The sequence below is a fragment of the Nicotiana sylvestris genome, chromosome 4, assembly GCF_000393655.2.
Source record: "Nicotiana sylvestris chromosome 4, ASM39365v2, whole genome shotgun sequence".
NCBI classification, from domain to species: Eukaryota; Viridiplantae; Streptophyta; class Magnoliopsida; order Solanales; family Solanaceae; genus Nicotiana; species Nicotiana sylvestris.
Window position 1 is genome coordinate 173,074,302 of NC_091060.1, and position 20,020 is coordinate 173,094,321.

The 20,020-nt window shown below is 42.3% G+C and overlaps 1 protein-coding gene across 1 annotated transcript; it reads right to left on the reverse strand.

Annotated features, from left to right (window-relative positions):
• Positions 1–9,900: 9,900 nt before the first annotated feature.
• LOC138890538 (uncharacterized) lies at positions 9,901–11,529 on the reverse strand. Its single transcript, XM_070173932.1, has 2 exons — positions 10,333–11,529; positions 9,901–10,161 (listed from the first exon to the last, which is right to left on the reverse strand). Exons 1-2 carry the CDS (start codon positions 11,527–11,529, stop codon positions 9,901–9,903), a joined length of 1,458 nt encoding a protein of 485 aa, XP_070030033.1.
• Between the last annotated feature and the right edge of the window lie 8,491 nt (positions 11,530–20,020).

A 20,020-nucleotide genomic window follows, 5' to 3' on the forward strand; every position in this document is an offset into this window, starting at 1 on the left:
TTCAAACAGCCTGTTAAACAAACTGAAACCCCCTCCCATGTTCTCCTCCTGTTCTTTCCACTCATCAGATTAAAATAAAAGCTCCTCCCATGAGATTCCCCTGACAGCCCTTCTTTTCCTTATTAAAATGGTTTATTATTCTTAAACAAAGAAAACATGGGCAGCAGGAATATACCCTGACAACACATGTTGTCCAATTACCCCTAATTCATTAAAGAATTACCAATTGTCAAGCTTTCTGATTTCCTAAATCTAAAGTGAATAAACAGGCTGGTAATTCTCATCTTATGTGCACAAACATGGTCAGCAATTCAATATAAATCCAAACTCAGCTTTGGTTCAGTTTGAAACTAGTATGAATTCATATGCACATATATTCAGCAGAATCAAGCTAACAAGAAGCTCAGAATCAGGGAATGTCAATAAAACTGGCACCCAAACAGTTTGAAGGGCACAAATAAACTACAGACAATTAGTCGACGAAACTTAATTAATCGACTACGTAGTATATATAACATACGACTGACAACAAACAGTCAGAACCAAACAGGCACACATGTGATTTCAGGGGTTAAAAGGAAACTAAATTAATCGACGAAACTTATCGAATCGATTACACAGTCCACTATATACTTGAACAAAGAGCAAGAAAGTCTACTGGAGCAGAAGATTGATAACGAATGGAACTTGAACTATCACTAAACCAATTAAATAACTACAACGAAAAAATAGAAACAAAAAGGAAAAAAATACCTCAGAAAATCGGAAACCAGACAGACTCGACTTGAACCTCTAACTTGAGCCTTTTTTAGGTGCAAACGGACTTTAATCGAGTGTGCTCAATTGAGAATACTCAACTAAAATCGATTGACACTCCAATTTCCCCTCTTCTGGACAAATTCAAATTTGGTCTCTTTTCAGGGCTTCTGGTTCGATTCGGAACTCAAATTGTTCCAGCATGATTCGAGTCAGTTTAACGGTGTTTTAAAGGTGAGGGAGGTCAGGGGGATAGTTGGTCCGAGTTTGGGGTGGTTTGGGTATGGCGCCGCCATCAGAGGATTTTGTGGCGGCCCTAGGGTTCTTAGTTTCGATTTGATATTCGAGATACCCTAGGTTGATTCGAAAGAAACCGATGGTGGTTTGGGTACGAGGGCGGTCTTGGGGTCAACGGGTGTAGCTTTGGGGGTCATTGGATGAACTAGGGTTTCCTGACGATCTTCGATTTAAGATTCGAAGAATCCTGTGGTGATTCGAGGTTAGCTACTATGATGGTTGGAACGGGGAGGTTGAGAGAATTCAAGGGTGGAAAAATGGAGGGGTTTGGCCACCATCCGCCGCCGTGGGCGATTTTCGGTGGGGCGGAGGGTGGTGGCTCGAGGTCTAGCCTCTGAAAGCTCGAGGAAGAAGAGAGGAGGCGGGATCTGGCTTGGGGGTGCGGGGTAAAATATGAGGGGTTATATACGGGGGGTGTGTTTTGATCCTGGCCATTGGATCAGTCAAGATCAACGGCCAAGATCCAAGAGTTAATCAAACGGTGTCGTTTGGTTTAGTGTTGGGGTCGGGGTTGGTCTGGGTAACGGGTTGGGTATGGGGTTATGGGTGAGTGATCTGGACCATCAATCCAGTGAGATCAACGGACCAAATTGAGGGTGACAAAACGACGTCGTTTGGACGGTCGTGTGGCCAGCCTAATTGGACCGAGTAAAGGGTATTCGGACTGGGTTATTTTGGTTTGGGCTTGTTCTTATTTAATTCAAGTTGTCCCAATCCGAAAACCCCTTTCTTTTTTCTTCTTTAATTTCTAAAAATCCCACCTAAATTGTAAAACAAAACTATACAAATATTAAACAACTATCACACACATTAACGTTTAATGAAAAATAAAATCACTCAAGGACAACAAATAGAATAGCAGCTGCATATTTTGTGATTTTCCTTTTAATAACCAAATTATGGTTTGATTAATTCCTAATAGTAGAATGACATCCTAAACTCAACATGTGACGTACATATTTTTTTTTTGTTCGACGATACTAAACAATCACAAACAACACTACAAATAACTACCACAAAGATCCCGCAAATTCCAAAAATTGTACAACAAGACCATTTGTTTTATTTTTTAATTTCTTTTGGAGTAATTGTTGTGTAAACAAAAATCATGTGCTCACAACTGCCCCTCTTTGTCCAGAAACACGAAGAGTTTTCGTACAAAGATAAAGTGAGCGGATATGAGCGATTTTGCCCATTGGAATACTCCGTGTGAAGCGCATTTTTTGAAAGATTTGACCGGATCTTTGCTTCAAAGATTTCCTACATATCCTGGGCTAAACAGGAATCAGGTCAATGTAGTTCGGAAAACTTTGGTAGTTGGGACTACCCTAGGATTGCGATGCTTGTTGTTACTGATGTGGTTGCTGCTGATACTGCTTGCTGAACGTCCTTATTACACCAAAAGGAAAAATCGAAACTGAACTAGCTATGCCTATCAAACTATGAGTTACAAGATTCCTTTCTACAATTCTCTTGAAACTTGATCTTGAGTCTTAGCTGATTCTGCTCGTAGACTTCGATCTGAATCTTGATGCTCGCAAGTTGTAGGCGCTTGTTTATTTCTGCGGTATTGAGTGAGACGGGATTGGCATAGCTCGGGACTTTGATCAAATTTTGGAGCGACCCGCCGTTTGTTTGTTCCAGCATTTGGGAACATCTTCTCTTTTTGTTCTTTTTCTTCTTTTCTTTATTTTGGATTGAGACTCATCCCGTAGTTCGTCTTGATCCATGCGCTTCGAGGTCAGACCTGCTGAGGCAACAAAACAAACAAACGAACGAAATTTTCTGCCCCAGTTTTGCTGGGAAAATTTCGTGAGTTAAATGTCTGAAAGGCGTAACTCAGGGATTGGAGCCCTGATGTTTACAAAAGGCAAATCGCTCAACTCAGGGATTGGAGCCCTAATGCTAGCTAACAGGAAAAATGCTCAGTTCGGGGATTGGAGCCCTAATGCTGGCTAATAGGAAAAATGCTCAGTTCAGGGATTGGAGCCCTAATGCTGGCTACAAGGAAAAAAATGCTCAGTTCAGGGGTTGGAGCCCTAATGCTGGGTAAATGGAAAAATGCCCAGTTCAGGGATTGGAGTCCTAATGCTGGCTAACAGGAAAAATGCTCAGTTCAGGGATTGGAGCCCTAATGCTGGCTAAATGGAAAAACGCTCAGTTCAGGGATTGGAGCCCTAATGCTGGCTAAAAGGAAAAAACATTCAGTTCAGGGATTGGAGTCTTAATGCTGGCTAAAAGGGAAAAAATGCTAAGTTCAGGGATTTGAGCCCTAATGCTAGCTAAAAGGAAAAAATGCTCAGTTCAGGGATTGGAGTCCTAATGCTGGCTAAAAAGAAAAAAAAACACTTAGTTCAGGGATTGGAGTCCTAATGCTGGCTAACAGGAAAAATGCTCAGTTCAGGGATTGGAGCCCTAATGCTGGCTACAAGGAAAAACGCTCAGTTCAGGGATTGGAGTACTAATGCTGGCTAAAAAGGAAAAAACGCTCAGTTCAGGGATTGGAGCCCTAATGCTGGCTAACAGGAAAAATGCTCAGTTCAGGGATTGGAGCCCTAATGCTGGCTACAAGGAAAAAACGCTCAGTTCAGGGATTGGAGACCTAATGCTGGCTGATAGGAAAAATGCTCATTTCAGGGATTGGAGCCCTAATGCTGGCTAAATGGAAAAACGCTCAGTTCAGGGATTGGAGCCCTAATGCTGGCTAACAGGAAAAATGCTCAGTTCTGGGATTGGAGCCCTAATGCTGGCTAACAGGAAAAAATGCTCAGTTCAGGGATTGGAGCCCTAATGCTGGATAAATGGAAAAATGCTCAGTTCAGGGATTGGAGCCCTAATGCTGGCTAACAGGAAAAAATGCTCAGTTCAGGGATTGGAGCCCTAATGCTGGCTAAATGGAAAAATGCTCTGTTCAGGGATTGTAGCCCTAATGCTGGCCAACAGGAAAAATGCTCAGTTCAGGGATTGGAGCCCTAATGCTGGCTAACAGAAAAAACGCTCAATTCAGGGATTGGAGCCCTAATACTGGCTAACAGAAAAATGCTCGGGATTCTAACGATCCTCTCTTTCTGAGTTTTCTTCTTACTTCTCTTTTTTTTCTTTTTTTTCTTTTTTTGTTTAGTAAAATGCAAGAGAGAATGTTGGGGAAACTTCCCTTTTGGGTAGATTCCTTATTGCAAAACTGTTTCTTGCATTCACATATTTCTTTTGGCGACACCTACTTCTTGTACGGTCGTTTTGGATCACACCTGTTTCGATTTCCAAACAAAGAACAATTGTCAGTTTGAAAAGTGGTGGTTGGTTCGGTGGCCATGATTGTTCCAATTGCTTTGTCGCATCCTTATTTCTGTTGAGAAAACTCTGCCATTGATTGGATTCACCAGCTAGAACCCTTTTAAACTGTTCGGACTTGCATTCCCCAGATTTTGTGATGATTCCGGGTAAGGCTTTGGTTCTTCCATCCCATTCTGCTTGGGGATTTTTACCGAGGCAGACTCAGTGGGGATTTTTATTCGGGGGAGACTCTGTGGGGATTTGTACAAGGCAGACTCATTGGGGATTAGCTGTGGCAGACTCTTTGGGGAATTTTTATAAGGGGAGGCTCTGTGGGGATTTTTACAAGATAGACTTGTTGGGGAATTTTTACAAGGGAGACTCTGTGGAGATTTTTTCTTTACAAGAGGAGACTCTGTGGGGATTTTTTATTGGCGGACTCTGTGGGATTTTTGTTTTTTTTTTTACAAAAGGAGACCATGTTGGGATCTGTTACAAAACAGACGTGTTGGGGGATTTTTTCTTCCCCCCCCCCTTTTTTTTGATTAAAAGCTATGTGTGGGCGTGTGCGGCTTTACTTCGAAGGCAACCAACATCATGATCGATCGGGACTGGACAGAAGCACCACTGAAGCAGGGTATTTACTTCTTACTAAACGGAGCTCCGTGAAACCGGTCCTGCCACCTATCCTTTCCAGCATATATTTGGAACTTGGGGTTAAAATGAAAAAGGGATTCAAAGAAAAGTAAACAAAGAGCGGAGAAAACAAACTTAAAAGAGAAGTGTCCCTTTCGGGACGAGAAAGGCTTATCTGAGGCAAACATGCTGACTTTAAATTGACATGACATGCTTTTTGGACTGGAGGCCTGATCTTCATGAACTTGCATTTCTTCATGAACCATAACGGATCTATGTTTCCCAACCGGTGGAACCTTGCCAAAACTTCTGAGGTGGAAATCATCTTTTCGGCTGATAGCGCCCTTTGCGGGTTTTCGCTAGTCGACCTCTCTCATTTCTCTTCTCACTGTCGCTTGATAGCACTCTTTGCGAGTTTTTACTAAACAAGCTCTCTCATTTTGATTTCTCTATTCTCGACGCCTCACGGTGCCCGAAGGTTTTCACCGACAAGACTCTCTTATTTTATTTCTCTCAATTTTGAATGTACTAGCCCCCAATCATGATATCTCGTGGCTTACCCTACCTTTGGTAATTGATCTGAAGGGCTTGTGCTCGGTAGCAGAACTGTAGATTAAATTACAAATTTTGATCCATTTGGTGTGCCCCGGTTTCAACTTCGGGGTAAATTGGATTTTATTTTTGGTGTGACTGAACCCCAGAGAGAGGCTGCCTACGTATCCTTTCGGAATCAAGTCAAACGTAGTTCAGGCTCAATCAATATTTGTTTTTTTTTTCTTTGATGATTTTTTTTTTGTGTTGTTGGTAGCCAAAGAAATGTAACCGGCTTAAAGGGCTTATGGAGAGAGTCGATAGTGTTTGGGTAATGGGAGTGAAACCTTCATCATCTCAAATGCGCCAAGACCACTGAAGTAAAACTTAGACATAGTAACTCTTGACGGCATCCGCATTCACTTCTATTTCGGGATCATTTCCTTCAATATCACCTTGATACAATGCTCCTCTCTGCAATATCTTCCTGATGATGTATGGGCCTTTCCAATTAGGAGCAAATTTTCCTTTTGCTTCCTGGTGATGTGGCAGAATGCGCCTCAATACCAGTTGACCCACTTCAAAATTCATGGGCTGGACCTTCTTGTTGTAAGCACGGGCCATTCTATGTTGGTATAACTGTCCGTGACAAACTGCGGCCATTCGTTTCTCGTCAATCGAAGTTAACTGCTCCAATCGAGTCTTAACCCACTCGCTATCTTCAATTTCTGCTTCCACAATGGTTCGGAGCGAAGGAATTTCTACCTCTGCTGGTATCACAGCCTCGGTCCTATAAACCAACAAATAAGGGGTTGCCCCTACTGATGTGCGTACTTTAGTGCGATATCCCAGCAATGCAAAGGGTAACTGTTCATGCCATTGTCGGGAACTCTAGATTGTCTTCCTCAAAATCTTCTTGATGTTCTTGTTCGCTGCTTCAACAGCGCCATTGGCCTTGGGCCGATAAGGAGTGGAATTCCTATGCGTTATTTTGAATTGTTCGCATACATCCCCCATCAAGTGACTGTTTAGGTTTGCCGCATTATCTGTGATGATAGTTGCAGGAATACCAAAATGACAGATAAGATTTGAATGCACAAAATCCACTACAGCATTTTTAGTGACCGACTTGAGAGTGAAAGCTTCTACCCATTTCGTGAAGTAGTCGATAGCAACCAATATGAATCTGTGTCCATTTGAGGCCTTCGGCTCGATTGGACCAATGACGTCCATGCCCCAGCCAACAAATGGACAAAGTGCAGACATGGGATACAGTTCCGTGGGAGGTGCATGAATCAAATCACCGTGCACCTGACACTAATAACACTTTCGAACGAAGCTGAAACAGTTCTTTTCCATGGTCATCCAGTAATAACCTGCTCGAAGATTTTCTTTGCCAAAACATACCCGTTCATGTGGGGCCCGCATACTCCTGCGTGTAATTCATGAATGATTCTTCCTGCCTCCTCGGCGTTAGCACATCTTAACAGATTGAGGTCTGGGGTCCTTTTATACAATACCTTGCTGCTCAAAAAGAAACCACCTGCATGCCGCCTGATAGTCCTCTTTTGATCTCCAGTAGCATGTTCGGGGTATTCTTGTGTCTTCAAGAACCTCTTGATATCATGGTACCATGGCTGGGTGCGTGATCCTGCCTCGATTACACTACAATAACCGTGTCTTTCCCTGATTTGGATTTCCAAGGGATCGACGTGGGAGTTGCCTGGGTAGGGTAGCATTGAAGCTAAGGTAGCAAGTGCATCCGCTAGCTCATTGTGACACCGCTGGATATACCTTATCTCTATTGATTTGAAACGCTTGCCGAGGCCCTCCACGTGCTGTCGGTAAGGAATAAGCTTGACATCCCGAGTTTCCCATTCACCTTGAGCTTGTCGGATAATCAGGTCAGAATCCCCCATAATCAATAAATCTTCAACATCCTGATCGATCGCCATATGCATGCCCATGATGCAGGCTTCATATTCAGCTGTATTGTTTGTGCAAAAGAAACGCAGTCTAGCCATAGAAGGATAGTGCTGACCAGAGGGTGATATCAAGATTGCCCCAATTCCTATACCTTTGGAGTTTACGGCCCCATCAAAGAACATCTTCCAAACATGAGCATTTTCTAAGACTACTTCTATGGTGTTTATTTCTTCATCCGGAAAATAAGTACTCAATGGTTGGTATTCCTCATCAACCGGGTTTTCGGCCAAATGATCTGCTAAAACCTAGGCTTTCATCGCCGTGCGGGTGACATAGACTATGTCAAATTCGGTAAGCAAGATTTGCCACTTGGCCAGTCTTCCAGTAGGCATTGGCTTCTGAAATATGTACTTCAAAGGATCTAGCCTGCTTATGAGGTAAGTAGTGTGACCTTGGAGATAGTGTCTCAATTTTTGAGCAACCCACATCAAAGCACAACACGTTCTTTCTAGAAAAGTGTACTTGGCCTCGTAGCCAGTGAATTTCTTGCTCAAGTAATAGATCGCCTGCTCCTTCTTTCCGGTTATGTCATGTTGCCCGAGGACGCAACCGAAAGAATTTTTCAAAACTGTCAGATACAAGAACAGGGGTCTCTCTGGCTCTGGCGGGACCAAAACTGGAGGATTTGAAAGATATTCTTTGATCTTGTTAAAAGCTTCTTGACACTCAACCGTCCATTTGATCGCTGCATCCTTCCTCAATAGCTTGAATATGGATTCACATGTAGTAGTCAACTGGGCGATGAATCGGCTGATATAGTTTAACCTACCCAATAGACTCATCACATCTTTCTTCGTTCTTGTAGGGGGTAGATCTCTGATAGATTTTATCTTTGTTGGGTCTAACTCGATACCTCTCCTGCTTACTATGTAACCCAAGAGCTTGCCTGATGGGACTCTGAAGGTGCATTTGGCTGGGTTCAGCTTCAAATCATACTTTCTCAGCCTCTCGAAGAATTTCCTCAAGTCTTGGATATGATCGTCCTGAGTCCTGGACTTGACTATCACGTCATCCACGTACACCTCTATCTCTTAATGCATCATGTCATAAAAAATGGCGGTCATGGCTCTCATATAAGTTGCCCCAGCATTCTTCAGACCGAATGGCATGACCCGATAATAGTAAGTGCCCCAAGGTGTAGTGAAGGTAGTCTTTTCAGCGTCTTCTTCATCCATCAACACCTGATGCTACCCAGCGTAACAATCTACGAAGGACTGTATCTCATGTTTGGCACAATTATCAACAAGGATGTGGATGTTGGGCAATGGAAAATTATCTTTGGGACTTGCCCTGTTCAAATCTCGATAATCCACACATACCCGAGTTTTTCCGTCTTTTTTCAGCACTGGAACTACATTTGCCAACCACGTGGTGTACTGGACTACTCGAATCACTCCCGTTTTCAACTGTTTAGTGATTTCTTCTTTTATCTTATCACTGAAATCAGTTTTAAACTTTCTCTGCTTTTGTTGAACTGGAGGACAATCAGGGTGAATTGGAAATTTATGCACCACTAGATCAACACCTAATCCTGGCATGTCATCGTATGACCAAGCAAACACATCTTTGAATTCAAACAAGAGTTGAATTATCGCGTCTCGCATTTTCTCGTCCATGTGAATGCTTATTTTGGTCTCTTGGGTTTCTTCAGGAGTTCCCAAATTAACTGGTTCAGTGTCATTTAGATTCGGATTGGGTTTATTCTCAAAGTGTTCCAATTCTCGATTTATTTCCCTAAAAGCCTCTTCTTCGTCATATTCCGGTTCTTGGTTCATTATTTCATAATTAAACAGCTCGTCGTGATCTGGGCATGAAGTCCGCAAGCATGTCATGTTATTTAAAGCCGCTTTATTACAACTAAAAGAAAAGATAAAGAAAAAAAATAGCAAGAATCAGAATAAAAGGGAAAAATGAGAAAATACTGATTTTTTATTCCTTGGAATTTGGAAGATAACAAGGTTTATAATTTAAGAATTCAAAACAAGAAACTAAAGAAAAGCATCCGAGCTACATCCTGGGGATAACTCGTGACGCAGGAAAGGTGGCAGGACAGGTCTACCCGGACTCCTGCTTAGTTGGGAATAGCGTGGCCTCCCAATTTTGAAGTTTGGCGTTTGGCCCCACATATAGCATTTCAGCGGTGCTTGTGCCTTCTCTTGGTTGAACCATGTGAGTTTCAAAGAGCATTCCTCTCATTGCCCCACATATTTCCTCGATCTCTTCAACCGTAAAAACCTCGTCGTCTTCTTCTTCGATGTATTTGGGTCCGATGAAAGTCTCGTATAAATTTGGCAATGGCTGAGGCAGTTTCCACCCCTCATATTTCCTCTTCTTTGCCCACTCTTCATCTTTTGGAGTGGGTTGAAATCCTATCCCAAAACGTTTCTTGGTGGAAGACAAGGTGATGGGTTCTGTTATTCCTTACAGCATTCGTCCAAGCCCTTTCCCTGGTCTGAATCCATGTCGGATCATTTCTTTAGCCACCATGATCGAGGCGTTGGACAGAAAAGGCTGGGGGCAAAGTCTTCCTTCTTCATGCTGCTCCGCTAGCACAACTTCGAAAGCTTGATAAACCGTGTGCTCACTCCCTTCCCTTACTTCAAGATACGAGATGGATGGGTCCCGATAAATAGACTGTTCGTCTTCTCCGTGGACCACAATTTCCCGATTTTCATATTCAAACTTCACCATTTGGTGAAGAGTGGAAGGTATAGCCCCTGCCGCATGAATCCAAGGTCTGCCGAGGAGAAAATTGTAAGACGTATCCATGTCAATCACCTGGAAAGTTATTTCAAACTCCACCGGTCCTATAGTCAACACCAAGTCTATTTCCCCGAGGGTGTCCCTTTTGACGCCATCAAAAGCCCTCATGCAGACATTATTGGGGCGGATTCTTCCAGTCCCAATTTCCATTCTATGTATCGTGGAAAGCGGACAAATGTCAACACTTGAACCTCCATCCAACATTACCCGCTTGACGTAGTAGTCTTCGCATTTAACTGTCAGATGTAAGGCTTTGTTGTGAGCCGCTCCCTTTGGAGGCAAGTCATTCTTGCTGAAAGAAACCTGGTTAACTGCGAAGAACCTTTCCGTCATTCGTCCTAGTTGTTCGACTGAAGTCTCAGCTGGTATGTACGCTTCATTTAGGGTCCTGAGCAAGATCTTCTGGTGTTCGGCCGACCTCATCAGCAGAGATAGCATAGACACTTGCTCGGGGCACTTGCGTAACTGATCCAACTCTTCGTAGTCGGGCATTTTCATATTTTGGAAGAAAACTTCCGCTTCTTCAACGCTTACAGGCTTCTTGGGTGGGAAGCATTTCCGTGTGGCATTGTTTAACTCTTGAGTGTTCGAATATCTTCCAACGAAAGTATTCTCCGGGAGTTCTCCTATGACTTCTCTGCCTTTGTACGTAACCAATGTTATTCGATAGTTCCATGGTACTGTGGACAGGTCTGTCATCGGCTTCTGTGGCACGCGTCCGATAACCACTGGCTCATTCAGCCGAGGTGGTTGAATCGTCCCCCGGACCACATAGGCCCCTTTTGGTACGTACATTGGTTTTGCCCTTTTGACCTCGAATTGCTGCGGCTTTTCAGTTCGACCTAGTGGGATGTAAAGAACTTCATTCCTCGTAGGCACCATCGTTACTGTCTTTGTCTCGACCTTTTCTTCGAGATCAACCTTGACAGCACTAGTCCTCTTTTCCCCTTTCTCTAGCTTCGGGGCGGTTTGAGGCTTTTTTCTTGTATCGATGATGGCGATTATGTCTTTTAAAGCAGGATCAAATTCTTTGTCCTCACAAATCTTTCCAATCAATGGCCCGTTATTATGGGTGGGCAATGGATTGTTAGTCACATTCGGGACCTCCTCGTCCCTCACTACTATCTTCCTCTGCTCTATTAAGTTTTCAACCACCCTTATCAAAGCCCAACAATCATTTGTATCATGTCCTTCTGCTCCCGAATGATAAGTGCACCTGACACCGGCTTTGTAAGCAGGTGATGCTGGATTGTGCCTTGTTTGAGGGACTGGCTGCAGTAGACCCATTTGGACTAGCTTTGGGAACAAGGTAGAATACGGTTCACCAATGGGTGTGAAAGTCCGTCTTCTAGGTGGTTCTTGAGGGCGGAAGTTATTTTGAGGGGGCTGTGGATTATAGTGGTTCCGGTAAGGAGCTGATTTCTAGGAGGTGGAGTTTGGCCTCGATTGGCTTGTTGTGGTGGATGGACATAGGGCTGGGCATTCATGACCATGTAGGGTTGAGGAGCATAGGTCACATTTTGGTGGGGGTAGTAATGCTATGGGGTTCTTTTTGGAAAACAGGGCCTGGGATTACGATATTCCCTCGCTTCTGACGCTGCCATGGACGTTTCTTCTTTTTTCTTCCCTCTTTCCATTCCTCCAGATCCGCTTTGGATGGCTTGAGAGGTTGCCCTTATGGCTGCCTGAATTAAAATTCGACCCGTCTTCAAACCATTCTCTACCATCTCCCCGATCTTGATTGCTTCCGAAAAAGGCTTTCCCATGGCTGACATCATATTCTGGAAATAGTCCGATTCTTGATCCTGGAGGAAAGTAGTGACCATTTCTATCTCGTCCATGGGAGGTTTTACCCTCGACACCTGCTCGCGCCATATGATAGCATATTCTCTAAAACTTTCCGAAGGTTTCTTCTTCAAGTTTGAAAGAGAATTTCTGTCTGGTGCGATGTCAACGTTATACTGAAATTGTCTCAAAAAAACTCTGGCGAGATCATCCCATATGTGCCATCGCAATATGTCTTGGTCCATATACCACTCTGAAGCTATTCCTATCAGACTTTCCCCGAAGTATGCCATCAACAACTCTTCTTTGCCGCCGGCTCCCCGCAACTGGTTGCAATACTTCTTGAGATGAGCAATGGGGTCTCTGTGCCCATCATACTTCTCAAACGTTGGGGTTTTGAAACCCAGGGGTAGGTGAACATGAGGGAACATGCATAGATCGGTATAGGACACACTCTTTTGCCCGCTTAAACCTTGCATGTTTTTCAAACTCTGCTCGAGGCTCCTCATTCTTTTGTCCATCTCATCTTGTTCAGCAGCTTTAGGGTTCCGATCCTGCCCAGGTACAAACTCATATTGAGGTTGTTGAGGGTGAGTGCTAGTGGCGAACCGAGTTGGTTCTAGTGAGAAGGATGGTGCTTGAAACGTGAATGAGGACGAGTCAATATTTGGCCTGTGTGTAGCGGGTTGCGCCACGATTGGACAGGGTGGTGCAGTGAATATGTTCGTAGCTGCATCTGTTGTTGACATTCGGGGATAAGAATCAGAGGGTGATCCGACAGAGTGGGCTGAGATGGCCGGGTACCCGAATGGGGTAGCTGGATAGCTTATGGGGACGTTGGAAGCCCCACTTGTCCTGAAGAACAACTCAGGGAAACCAGGGATTACACTTGGTGGATCTTTTCCGTTATTCCAGTCGTCCAACATTTCCAACATGCGGAGCCTCAGGATTTTGTTTTCCTCAGCAGTTGCTGGCTCGGGAGTCGGGACAGCCGAGATTGAACTTTCCTCGGAGACAAGAATAATCGGCAAAGGAATCTCTGAAGACATATCTATACTTCCCTTTGATCTTGTGAAGTAAGTGTGGATACTCCCTCTTGACTTATCGACGGGCAACCAAACACTCCCTTTCGACCTCGTGAAGTATGAATGTGAGGCCAGACTTCCACCAAACCAAACCACCCTTTTCTAAAAACCTGGAAAAATGCTCAACAGCCAAGCACACGGTTAGTGTGAAACAAATAACAGATAGGCAATCGCACGTTGGGGCGTGATGCACCTATACAGTTAAGTGAATTTCTACATGTTTGGAACGAAGACATGCATCATTCCGGCTTCTCTTTAGGCTTTCCTTTATTTATCTATATTTTTTATTATATTTTGATTAATTTATTATTTTCCATTATTATTATTTTCTTTATTTGCAGTTACCAATTTGACCAGATCCGATGAGGATTGCCTACGTATCACGATGCCGCGTGAATCAGATCATTACGTAGTTCAAAACAGATGAACGTAAAAGAAGCACACATTTTATTACTGAAACAATCTATTACAACTAATACACTCGAAACAAGTACAGACTTCAAAATGGACTAATACACCCTGATGCGAAAAGACGGACAGAAGATGCTAAGATACAGACTCGACCTATGAATACATTAAGGTTTCGAGAATTGGTGCCCGCGGGGCATCGTTCGGCCTCGCCGCAGTCCCAAGTGTGAGATCCCTTTCAAGTTGTTTTAGCTCATGCATGGTCTGCTTGACATAAACCATCACTGCCGAGAGAACGGTAACGTTGTTCATGTTTTCACACCGTAGACACCTTCTGATGATGGCATGGGCAACGGTCCGAATCTTATCCCTGGTTTGCCTCTTTTCTATAAGCAGGCGTTTTATCTGATCACTGCATGTTTTTAACGCCTGAGAATCCTGCATATGCTGATTCTTCAATTGCCACACTTCCACCTCCATTTGGGCCAACAAGTCGTAATAGTGTCCGCTTTCAATTTGGAAATCCTCGGCCTGCTTAACTGCTTTACCCTCAAGCGTAGCCGCTTTTCTCTTCATGTTGGCAACAGTTTTCTCGTGGTCGTGTTTCAATTGATTCAAGTATCGGCGATGCTTATCTGCTCTTGTTCCCCACTGTACTTTGAGTTCTGCCATGACGTTTTCAGACTCTTCTAAACCATCTTGCCATTCCCTGACTTCATTTTTCAGCCCTTTTATCAACGCCTCATCTGATCGACTCCTTGGTTGTTTATCATGAGCCGCTCTCAATTTCTGGATTTGGGCCCTAAGTTCTTCATTTTCTTGGGCCAATCTATTCTTTTCGCCTTGATCTGCAGCGACTTGCATACTGTTATTGAATTTCAGACTTTCAACCTGTTGCTTCAACTCGCCGATCTCTGCCTGATAACCCTTTTCCTTTGCTAACCAATCTCATTGCTCCTGGGATGACTCAGCGAAATCTTTAGATGAGGTCTTTTAGCTGGTCTCCCGCGGGACATGTCACCTCTAAACCAAGCATGATACCCCGGGGAAACTTCTCCTTTAGCCGTATCCAACACACAAGTAATTGCCGTCAAATGTTGACACTCGCTCCAGATCTGACAAACCTCTTCTTCGGGGAACCTACCGTCCGGACCGATTTCAATCACTTGGGGACTCAAGTCTTCATCTTTCGGCACTACTTAATACCTCCCAAGTTGCCTCAAAACCTGATACGGCGCATAGGGTTGGATGCTTTTAAGTCCCATCAATAGAAAGTGGGGCCTGGTTGCCGGTATGTATATGACTTCCTCAACAGGCAACCATCCGAGCGTCCACTGGATTTGGTTGGCAGTAAGAGTTCGGAAGAATGACGTCCAAGCTGTGACTCCCTCGGGCAGACTAACCCCTTTAGTTCTTGTGTAGAATTCTCCAATACAAGTCTTCTCGGGCGAACCGTAACCCAAGAGCGGGGAATGGTGGCACAAATGATCGGTCATCCACATTTGCAATAATAGGTTACATCCTTCGAAAAAGTCGGCCCCGGCTCAGCAAGCAGTGAGAGCCCGGAAGATGTCGGCCATAATCATAGGCGCCAGAGTACTTTTATCCCGGGTGAGCAAGGTACTGACGACCCCAACTACTTTCAGATCAATGTTTCCGTCTTTCCTTGGGAACGCTATAAGACCCAAAAAAGCTATCATAAAAGCTACCAGCTTGTGTTCATCCCACTTTTGTTGGTTATCTCTACTGCATAGTTTGAAGTCTGGCTTATTGAACCCGCCCACGTGGCCGTATCTAGCATATATGAGGCGGAGACTACAGAAACCTTTTGTAAAATCTGGATGGTGAAATGTTCGGGGTATTTTTAGGAAATCCAAAAACCGGTGTACGGTGACGGCCCTAGGTGCAATCAAGTACTTGAACCTTAAAGGAGCTTCATCACTTCCGATGTATCCCGCTATTTCTTCCAATGTTGGGGTGAGCTCAAAGTCCGAGAAGTAAAATACATTGTGTGCTGAATCCTAGCAAGTGACCAATGATCTGATAACATCACCCCGAGGCTGGATGTCTAATAAATCCGGGAGATCTTTCAGATACTTCTTTACTTTGTCTTGCCCTTCTTTGCCTAGGTCATTCCACCATAATCGCAACTCAAAAGGGATCTTGGTCATTATTGAAAAGGGTTTGTTTTGTATCGTGCTCATCCTGCACATTTATTAAGGTGATTATGCCAACGAAAAACTTTTATTAGACTCAAAATAAATCTATCTATGTTCTTTTCCAAGATTTTTTCAAAACGACGGACTTGATTTTCAAATGCGGCCTTTTAGCACTTCGGGAACGAAGATTTTAAGGCTGCGAGGATCAACCGGTCAAAAAAAATGATGACCAAAGATGGACGTTTAAGCAATGTCAGCCTTCCGGCGTCCCTCTTAGGAACATTCGGCTATTTTCACAAAAACGGCATCACCCGATTCTTTTATAAAAGTGGCAACATTTTGTCATTTTTCTTTTCTGGTCGCTTTTACAAAATGGGAGGTTGGACCCGATGGGGGTTGCCTACGTATCTCATACCCTGTGAGAATCAAACCGGCGTAGTTCGGGCCGATAGGGAAATAAACTAAACCTCCTTCTGAATGCAATCTTTAAAGAAAAGGAGAAAAATATTTTTCTGGATTTTTGTATTTTGTTTTTTTTTAAAAGAGATGAAGATTAAAGAAATATTTTTTCTTTGAACTTTTTTTTCTTTTTCTTTTACCTCTTTTTTTGAAATTTCGAAAAATCTTTTAAGGAAGTATTTGGACTATTAGTCTGAATTTATAAAAGAGATACTACAAAAGAAACAACATTTTTTTGAATTTTGAATTTTCCCTCTTTTTTTATATATATTTTTTTTTGGATTTTGGAAGTGATTAAAAGGTTTTTTTTTATATATGTTATTTTTTAATAAATCAAACTAAAAGACAAACTTTGTTTTCATTTTTTTTTAAGAAAATTCCGGCGAGGTTTTGACACTACTTGGACATTGGTTTTATTTTTCCAAAAATAAGTAATCATCTCCCTACGCTGCTATTTTTTTTAGAAACCGGTCAGCGTGCAGAACTGAAGCAAATAAATGCGCAAAACAAATGGGATGCAGCAGGATGGTCTTTTCATTTCAGGTTGCCTGTCCTAGACGGACTCTACCCCTGTGTTGAGTCCCCTATGTCAAATGCAACATGATGCAAATAAGCATTCCTACTAGGGATTCGGCATGAGGTTTTGTTATACTAGGTTTATAACCTGGGTATATGTTCTAGAATGTGTACCCGAGCAGACAACTCGAGTCGAGGAGGGGGCAACTTACCGGGAACAAAAAGGCCATCCGGCTTCGTAACTTGTCCGAGCCTCTTTTATTTCAGGTATTGACACTAACAGAATAGGGTGTCTCGACTAACGAGCTTCTCCCCAGAGGTAAGAAGAGAAGGGTTTCGGCACAGTTTATATACAGTTCAGATAATATCAAAGCGGTAAAGAGACAACCTTTAGCACGTTATGCCAAAACATGTAATAAATATCGAATAATAAAGCCAAATATAACAATTATTCTAAGCTCAAATTCTTGAACCCAGAACCAGTGGTTCTTGGTTAATTCCCCAGTAGAGTCGCCAGAGCTGTCACACCTCCTTTTTGCGCGCCCGCCCCCGAAGGGATAAATGCGCGAGGGAGTTTTTCCAATTTAAGTGACAATATTCGAAATGGGATTATTTATTTAATTCAGAGTCGCCACTTGGGAAAGGTTTGGATTTTGGTGTCCCAAGTCACCGGTTTATCTTGAATACCAAATCGAGGAAAATATTCGGCTTTCCAAATGAAGTCTGCGAACCAGAAATTCTATGTAAGGAATTCTGTTGACCCGAGGGAAGATGTTAGGTACCCCCGAATCTCGTGGTTCTAGCACGGTCGCTTAAATTGTTATAATGGCTAGATATCTGATTTTAGTACATGTTGTGACTTATGTGCTTTTATTAAGTTTAAACTGCTTTTATTATTATCATTCATTTATTTGCAACGTCGTGAAAATGCATCTCGAACCACGTCACAATCAATGCACCCGTAGTTGTTAACACATTTTGATTCCGTTGAGAGTTGAATTTGGGTCACATAAATGCGCGCCCGATTTTAAGAATGTAATTTAATTAAGTCGCCCCTAAAGAGTCTAACGCATTATTATTTTTGGGGATGGTCATGAAATTCGCTAAATGACCCATCCCGGATTCTAAGTATTTAATATATACATTTATGAAGGCCCCGCAGTTTGTGCATCTCATTTGTTGAGGCTCGTCTCATTTTATGAAACGGGTAAACCTACAGTGATTACATCTTTATTATGTTCGTCTCTAAGAAATGGAAGAAAGGAAATACATTCTAATTGAATTGCATGCTTGGCCAAATCCGGATTCTTGTTTAATTATCTGATTAGTTGTTTATGAGGCGGGAATTGTTTCGTGCCTTATTTCACGGGTGAACATGCTATTATTTTGCTAAAGGAGATTACATACAAGATTAATGGAAATGCTAAAATTATGCCAAATGTTCTTCAAGTTCGAATTTAAACTAACTTATTTGGGCTTGATTAATGGAATCAACTACTTATTGCATTTTTTTCCGCCCAAACTAGAAGCAACCTGATTGGCATGTTTGAAAAAAGAATAGAGATGAGATTTAGCTATTGATATGCTAAACACATATGCATTCCATATCATACAAATGTCTAAATAACCAAGATCACAATATTTAAACAAAACTAAGTTTCAACTAAGTACAAGATAACTAAAGTATTTTTCTGTTGAGCTACTAAAAATTACACAATTCTAACAACATTTTATAAGCCGTAAGTACAGCAACAGCTGATTAAACTCCTTTGCATCTTTCATTTCATACTCATTGTTACTGTTACATCAGTGTGAGATTCAAAGTGTGTACCTGGATGCTGAAAATGCAAAGAAGAAGAAAAAGGTAGAGAAGTCAGCAGCAGTAACCAGAACGGCAGTAACAACAACAAATACAGCAGCAACAGTAGAGCAGAATCAACCCCAGATGGACAAACCAGAAGTAGCCCAATGAAACAAATACCCAGTACCCAATCAATCACACTCAGCAGACTCAGTTGAGACTCGGAAATACCAATGTTAATCAACAGGCAGTAATAGGTGAATCCGACACAATAATGGAACACAGTTTCTGATTTTTCAAACACTCAAAGGAAGGACCCTAAGTCTGACAGAACAAATGGCAGGTTAATGCTAATTTCCAAATAGAAAAAGGTGAGGAAAAGCCATGTTTTCAGTTTCAATCAAACAGCAGAAATTTCTTTTTCTATCTCCCTCCCTGATTTCTGAACCCTCTCTTTTCTGATTTTCAGAACTATCTCCTTTTTTTTTAACTCTCCATTGTTCCCTATCTCCTTTAACTAATGGAAACCTCCTCTATTTATATCCCATATCAGCCCATTCAAACAGCCTGTTAAACAAACTGAAACCCCCTCCCATGTTCTCCTCCTGTTCTTTCCACTCATCAGATTAAAATAAAAGCTCCTCCCATGAGATTCCCCTGACAGCCCTTCTTTTCCTTATTAAAATAGTTTATTATTCTTAAACTAAGCAAACATGGGCAGCAGGAATATACCCTGACAGCACATGCTGTCCAATTACCCCTAATTCATTAAAGAATTACCAATTGTCATGCTTTCTGATTTCCTAAATCTAAAGTGAATAAACAGGCTGGTAATTCTCATCTTATGTGCACAAACATGGTCAGCAATTCAATATCAATCCAAACTCAGCTTTGGTTCAGTTTAAAACTAGTATGAATTCATATGCACATATATTTAGTAGAATCAAGCTAACATGAAGCTCAGAATCAGGGAATGTCAACAAAACTGGCACCCAAACAGTTTGAAGGGCACAAATAAACTACAGACAATTAGTCGATGAAACTTAATTAATCGACTACGTAGTATATATAACATACGACTGACAACAAACAATCAGAACCAAACAGGCAAACATGTGATTTCAGGTGTTAAAAGGAAACTTAATTAATCGACGAAACTTATCGAATCAATTACACAGTCTACTATATACTTGAACAAAGAGCAAGAAAGTCTACTGGAGCAGAAGATTGATAACAAATGGAACTTGAACTATCACTAAACCAATTAAATAACTACAATGAAAAAATAAAAACAGAAAGGAAAAAAAATACCTCAGAAAATCGGAAACCAGACAGACTCGACTTGAACCTCTAACTTGAGCCTTTTTGAGGTGCAAACGAACTTTAATCGAGTGTGCTCGATTGAGAATACTCGACTAAAATCGATTGACACTCCAATTTCCCCTCTTCTGGACAAATTCAAATTTGGTCTCTTTTCAGGGCTTCTGGTTCGATTCGGAACTCGAATGGTTCCAGCATGATTCGAGTCAGGTTAACAGTGTTTTAAAGGTGAGGGAGGTCAGGGG